The sequence below is a fragment of the Chrysemys picta genome, chromosome 11, assembly GCF_011386835.1.
Source record: "Chrysemys picta bellii isolate R12L10 chromosome 11, ASM1138683v2, whole genome shotgun sequence".
Lineage (NCBI taxonomy): Eukaryota > Metazoa > Chordata > Testudines > Emydidae > Chrysemys > Chrysemys picta.
In genome coordinates, this window is record NC_088801.1 from 47,846,629 (window position 1) to 47,853,633 (window position 7,005).

The window sequence follows — 7,005 nt, forward strand, 5'->3', positions numbered from 1 at the left end:
CTGGTCCATCAGATACTACTTTCGCGCCTTTTTTCTGACCAGGCGCCATAGCTAGCACTGGGATCATGGAGCCCGCTCAGATCACCGCGGCAATTATGAGCACTATGAACACCACGCGCATTGTCCTGGAGTATATGCAGAGCCAGAACATGCCAAGGCGAAACCCGGACCAGGCGAGGAGGCGATTGCAGCGCGGCGACGAGAGTGATGAGGAAATTGACATGGCCATAGACCTCTCACAAGGCACAGGCCCCAGCAATGTGGAAATCATGGTGTTACTGGGGCAGGTTGATACCGTGGAACGCCGATTCTGGGCCCGGGAAACAAGCACAGACTGGTGGGACCGCATCGTGCTGCAGGTATGGGACGATTCCCAGTGGCTGCGAAACTTTCGCATGCGTAAGGGCACTTTCATGGAACTTTGTGACTTGCTTTCCCCTGCCCTGAAACGCCAGGATACCAAGATGAGAGCAGCCCTCACAGTTGAGAAGCGAGTGGCGATAGCCCTGTGGAAGCTTGCAACGCCAGACAGCTACCGGTCAGTCGGGAATCAATTTGGAGTGGGCAAATCTACTGTGGGGGCTGCTGTGATCCAATTTGCCAGGGCAATGAAAGACCTGGTGATAGCAAGGGTAGTGACTCTGGGCAACGTGCAGTCAATAGTGGATGGTTTTGCTGAAATGGGATTCCCAAACTGTGGCGGGGCCATAGACGGAACCCATATCCCTATCTTGTCACCGGAGCACCAAGCCACCGACTACGTAAACCGCAAGGGGTACTTTTCAATGCTGCTGCAAGCCCTGGTGGATCACAAGGGACGTTTCACCAACATCAACGTGGGATGGCCGGGAAAGGTACATGATGCTCGCGTCTTCAGGAACTCTGCTCTGTTTCGAAAGCTGGAGGAAGGGACTTTCTTCCCGGACCAGAAAGTGACCATTGGGGATGTTGAAATGCCTATCGTGATCCTTGGGGACCCAGCCTACCCCTTAATGCCATGGCTCATGAAGCCGTACACAGGCAGCCTGGACAGGAGTCAGGACCTGTTCAACTACAGGCTGAGCAAGTGCCGAATGGTGGTGGAATGTGCATTTGGATGTTTAAAAGCGCGCTGGCGCAGTTTACTGACTCGCTCAGACCTCAGCGAAAAGAATATCCCCATTGTTATTGCTGCTTGCTGTGCGCTCCACAATATCTGTGAGAGTAAGGGGGAGACCTTTATGGCGGGGTGGGAGGTTGAGGCAACTCGCCTGGCCGCTGATTACGCGCAGCCAGACACCAGGGCGGTTAGAGGAGCACAGCAGGGCGCGGTGCGCATCAGAGAAGCTTTGAAAACGAGTTTTGTGACTGGCCAGGCTACTGTGTGAAACTTCTGTTTGTTTCTCCTTGATGAACCCTCCAACCCCCCCCCCCCCGACCCGGTTCACTCTACTTCCCTGTAAACCAACCACCCCACCCCACCCTCCCATCCCGCTTGCAGAGGCAATAAAGTCATTGTTTTTTCACATTCATGCATTCTTTATTAGTTCCTTACAGAGGTAGGGGGATAATTGCCAAGGTAGCTGGGATGGGTGGGGGAGGAGGGATGGAAAAGGACATACTGCATTTTAAAACTTTAACTCTTATTGAAGCCCAGCCTTCTGATGCTTGGGCGATCATCTGGGGTGGAGTGACTGGGTGGACGGAGGCCCCCCCACCGTGTTCTTGGGCGTCTGGGTGAGGAGGCTATGGAACTTGGGGAGGAGGGCTGTTGGTTACACAGGGGCTGTAGCGGCGGTCTCTGCTCCTGCTGCCTTTCCTGCAACTCAACCATACGCTCGAGCATATCACTTTGATGCTCCAGCAGACGGAGCATTGCCTCTTGCCGTCTGTCTGCAAGCTGACGCCACCTATCGTCTTCAGCCCGCCACCTCTCCTCTCGTTCATGTTGGGCTTTTCTCATCTCCGACATTGACTGCCTCCACGCATTCTGCTGTGCTCTATCAGCGTGGGAGGACATCTGCAGCTCCGTGAACATCTCGTCCCTCGTCTTACGTTTTCTCTTTCTAATGTTCACGAGCCTCTGCGAAGGAGAAACATTTGCAGCTGGTGGAGGAGAAGGGAGAGGTGGTTAAAAAAGACACATTTTAGGGAACAATGGGTACACTCTTTCATTACAAGGTCGCATATTTCGGCTTGCAGGCAGCCATCGTAGGCCACAGTGTTTTGGCTTTTTTAACCTTCTTAACATGCGGGAAAGGTTGCAAACAGCAGCGCATTTCCCATATCAAGGATGAATTGGGTTGTCCATTTAAAATGGGGTTTCAATGTAAAAGGAGGGGGCTGCGGTTTCCCGGTTAACATGCGGCACAAACACAAGTAAAGCCTCCCCCCCCCCCCCCCCCACACACACACGATTCTCTGGGATGATCACTTCACCCCTCCCCCCCACCGCGTGGTTAACAGCGGGGAACATTTCTGGTCAGAATAGCAGGAACGGGCGCCTCTGAATGTCCCCCTTAATAAAATCACCCCATTTCAACCAGGAGAGCTTTCTGGAGATGTCCCTGGAGGATTTCCGCTCCATCCCCATACACGTTAACAGACTTGCTTGCTTTTTTTTGGTAATGTTTACAAATATTTACAAAGTTACACTCACCAGAGGTCTCCTGTGTGCCCTGAGGGTCTTGGGTGAGTTCGGGGGTTACTGGTTCCAGGTCCAGGGTCACAAACATATCCTGGCTGTTGGGGAAAACGGTTTCTCCGCTTCCTTGCTGCTGTGAGCTACCTACAGTACCTCCATCGTCATCTTCCTCGTTCCCCGAACCGTCTTCCCTGTGTGTTTCTCCAGTGAGAGAGTCATAGCACACGGTTGGGGTAGTGGTGGCTGCACCCCCTAGGATCGCATGCAGCTCCGCGTAGTAGCGGCAAGTTTGCGGCTCTGCCCCGGACCTTCCGTTTGCTTCTCTGGCTTTGTGGTAGGCTTGCCGTAGCTCCTTAATTTTCACGCGGCACTGCTGTGTGTCCCTGTTATGGCCTCGGTCCTTCATGGCCTTGGAGATCTTTTCTAATACTTTTCCATTTCTTTTACTGCTACGGAGTTCAGCTATCACTGCTTCATCTCCCCATATGGCGAGCAGATCTCGTACCTCCCGTTCGGTCCATGCTGGAGCTCTTTTGCGATCCTGGGAGGACTCCATGACGGTTACCTGTGCTGATGAGCTCTGCGTGGTCACCTGTGCTCTCCACGCTGGGCAAACAGGAAATGAAATTCAAACCTTCGCGGGTCTTTTCCTGTCTACCTGGTCAGTGCATCTGAGTTGAGAGCGCTGTCCAGAGTGGTCACAATGAAGCACTGTGGGATAGCTCCCGGAGGCCAATAACATCGAATTCCGTCCACACTACCCCAATTCCGACCCGCAAAGGCCGGTTTTATCGCTAATCCCCTCGTCGGAGGTGGTGTAAAGAAACCGGTTTAAAGGGCCCTTTAAGTCGAAAGAAAGGGCCTCGTTGTGTGGACGTGTCCAGGCTTAATTCGGTTTAACGCTGCTAAAGTCGACCTAAACCCGTAGTGTAGACCAGGCCTCGTCGGAGGTGGTGTAAAGAAACCGGTTTAAAGGGCCCTTTAAGTCGAAAGAAAGGGCCTCGTTGTGTGGACGTGTCCAGGCTTAATTCGGTTTAACGCTGCTAAAGTCGACCTAAACCCGTAGTGTAGACCAGGCCTCACTTGGAGTAGCACCTTACTCCACAAATGGCCCCACTGACTTAAATGTGACTAGTCTTGGAATAAAGTACTACCCAGCAATGAATAAGGTTATCTGACTCTGGCCCTTTATTAGAATTACATATAATGACATAACACAGCTTGCATGTTCCACTGACCATCAAGGTTGTCATGTAACCAGAACTAGGATGACAGAGCACTGGGGCACTGAAATAAATTCACCCTAAAAATGTGGTAGGTCAAACTATGGAACTACTGAAGGATAAATCACCTGGGCTTTATATGATGTCATGTTATTTGACTTCAGTGAAGGAATACAATACTGAAATAAAATGAAATGAACAATATGATTTTATAAGTATACGATACACTCATAACACTAATCTCATTCCACAAATCATCATAGAAGCCTCTTAAATGTTCTGCCTCTAAAAATTTGCCTCAAAAATATATAACATAAAAAAAACTATAAAAATAGTTGTGGATATAATTTTCCTTTAAGTAAGCTCTTGAAGTATTATTACACAGTATCTGCAATCTATTTTAATAACATCTGTTCATTTGGGAATTATGAAAAATAACTATACTACACTTGAGGAGAGAGACGGAGTTGACACACTTATGCCCTACCATGTTAGACATACATATATATTAATTTTCTATTAGGACTTTAGATGATAAAATATTGTTGTAAAATATGGTTATCCAATATTAAACTAGGTCATAAAATTGTAAATTAATATGTACATTCATATGTAAGAATAATTAAATGGACTGTATTTAATCCTGTTTTAGTTTACGCTATATAAGATTAAGATTTATAGAATAAGATTAGCACAGTTACAACTAAATTCTGAAGATGTAAGAAATCTTTGTAAATAACTCATCCTTTATTATAATAAAGTGTTGACTAATGAATATTAATGATCCTGTGTGTGCCTTCCATCCCAAAGGATCCTGAAACCTCAGAACATTGTTAACATATCACCACCATTGTGCATCCCTATCTGGCATGATATGCAGCTGCTGTTCACAAATAACATACAGCAACATTATAAAAACAATGCAGTTGTCCAGCTATTCCAAAAGATGGACAGGAGACGCTTGATATGAATTTAAATAGGCCGCAACTTTGTTATTAAATGTTTGGAACTACCCGGCAGATAAAAGTGTACAGTGCAGGCAACTCCATGTTCATTCAATAACTACCTGGGGGCTTCCACCAGCCCCCCCTTCATTTTCCATCCAGGTTCCCCCGCCAACCCATTGCTTGGACCTTACCATCCATCCCCACCCCCTCATAGGAGGGTTAAAGTGGGCTATAAGAAATGGGGGTTGGTTCCCTGCCGTACCAATCATATGAGCCCTGAACCCCGCCCTCCCCCCCCCCATGTCCACTCCTTTATCCGGCATCTCCTTTTTAAGTCCTTTACCAAGCCATTTATCTGGCCATTGGATGCCTTCCCTATGGAGTATCTATACCAGACACAAACCCCATACTTACATAATGAGCTGTGACATACAACCCAACCCCCTTTCCTCCTCACCATAATAAGCCCTCCCTGAAACCCATTGTGGGGAAAATGAGAAAAACTCCCCTCCAGCTAGGCCAATCTGGTGGTGAGGGAAAAATTCCTTCCCAGCCCCCCTAAAAAGGGGCGGTTAGCATAATGCCCACAACAGGTCCTAACCAAACCTGGTATTTGCCACCTCAAGGGGAGGGAGACCAGGTGCTACTTTTCCTGCTGCATGGAGAAAGGGCTTCTAATGCCCAGGTGTGCCCCTTTTAACTCTTCTGCACTTACGTTCCCTTGGGATGAGTCAATTTGTTTCAACATGCAAACTCCCAAGGAAAATCTGCAACTTTCTGGTCAAGAGAGTTTGGAAAGGTTTTTTGTTTTGTTTTTTTTTCCACCCCAGAATGTTCAGTGGGAAAAAATTAGATTTGCTGACCACATCTTCAAAACAAAGTATTTCATGAATGAGCCAGCACTATTGCAATCCTCATATGCTAATCACCTGAAAATGGGCAGGGGTTGGGGAGGGGGTGACCATGGCTGTGGAAGGGATTGACCCCTTAAGGGAAGCATCAATGAGTGCTCTTCCCTGTATTCCAGCAAAGCCCAGGAAGTATTATGACTTACTAGGGCACAATGCCTCCTAGAACTCCCATTGGAGTGATGTATCTCTGTATCACACCAAACACAGGCTAATGTCTTCAAAGCACAACTAAGTCTCAAGCTTGGAGCAGAGTCAGCTTTAAAAAAAAAAGTGTGACACTGCTTGAATAATAAAGGACTTCCCAAACTTAGAGTGGCATTTCAAAACACTTCTCCGCTATCTTCATTGTTGTATCACCTTTGCAAAAATGACTTTTAAAATGGTTAAATGGAAAAGTCTTATGGAAAAGGGGAAGAGGGTTCTCTTTAGTTTAGAGGCAAATAGTTTGTGGTGTCAGGGACAAGTGAAGAACCCAAAACATGTCAAAAAAGGGTCCCACATCCTATATAGATTACATGTTTGTAACTATTGGTATCTTTATTGTGACACCATCCATCCATCCCCACCCCCTCATAGGAGGGTTAAAGTGGGCTATAAGGCATATTTTGAGACATATTTGCAGCTGGTGTAAATTGTTAAAACTCCCTCGCCTTCAAGGATCTGCCTCTTGCTGTTTTAGGGCCTGATCAAAATCCCACTGAAGTCAATATAGAGACCCTAATTCACTCCAATGAGGTTTGGGTTGGTTTTTATTGTATAACATATTTTGAGTCTTGAGCCTGCTCTCACTGAAGTCAACAGTAAAACTTTCATTGCCCTCAACTGGAGCAAAATCAGACCCTGGATTTAAAAAGTACATTAATGTGCACCGGCACCCAGAACTTCTGTTGACATCTGCAAGAGTTCCAGGTGAGGAATCATAGGAGATTGACCAATACACTGTCATTTGTTTTTATAAGATCATAATACCGCTTATAGCACTTTTCTTAAAAGGCTTAATCCAGCTCACATAAAAGTTATTGGTAATTTAAAGTCTACATGGGACTCCCATTAAAGCCAAATGGAGATGCATACAGAATTGACATGGAGAAATACAGTCATGCAATGTGCCAGTCCAACTTCCATGAAAACGCCACTCGCCAACATTGGGGCTGAATTTCTGGGCTACGATTTGTAAGAATTTTTAAAATTGCTTTGGTATCATAACTTTTTTGTTTCTGATCAAGGTATATTATTATTTTATCTGCTAGGGGCTGAATCCTGAACATCTTAGCCAGGAGAAACTCTCATTGACTTCAGTG

The 7,005-nt window shown here is 46.7% G+C and overlaps 1 protein-coding gene across 1 annotated transcript; it reads right to left on the reverse strand.

Moving 5' to 3' along the window:
* Positions 1-1,497: 1,497 nt before the first annotated feature.
* On the reverse strand, positions 1,498-3,305 carry LOC135974362 (uncharacterized). The gene is made up of 2 exons (XM_065561951.1): positions 2,639-3,305; positions 1,498-2,085 (listed from the first exon to the last, which is right to left on the reverse strand). The coding sequence occupies exons 1-2, from the start codon at positions 3,177-3,179 to the stop codon at positions 1,616-1,618; spliced, it is 1,011 nt and encodes a 336-aa protein (XP_065418023.1). The 5' UTR covers positions 3,180-3,305; the 3' UTR covers positions 1,498-1,615.
* Between the last annotated feature and the right edge of the window lie 3,700 nt (positions 3,306-7,005).

What these genes read in the sequence shown, in the direction of transcription:
- LOC135974362 (XM_065561951.1), bottom strand. Translation starts at nt 3,179, where the DNA reads ATGGAGTCCTCCCAGGATCGCAAAAGAGCTCCAGCATGGACCGAACGG. An exon ending in GGGCACACAGGAGACCTCTG is followed by an intron (nt 2,086 to 2,638) that starts GTGAGTGTAACT and finishes CTCCTCCACCAG; the next exon opens with CTGCAAATGTTTCTCCTTCG.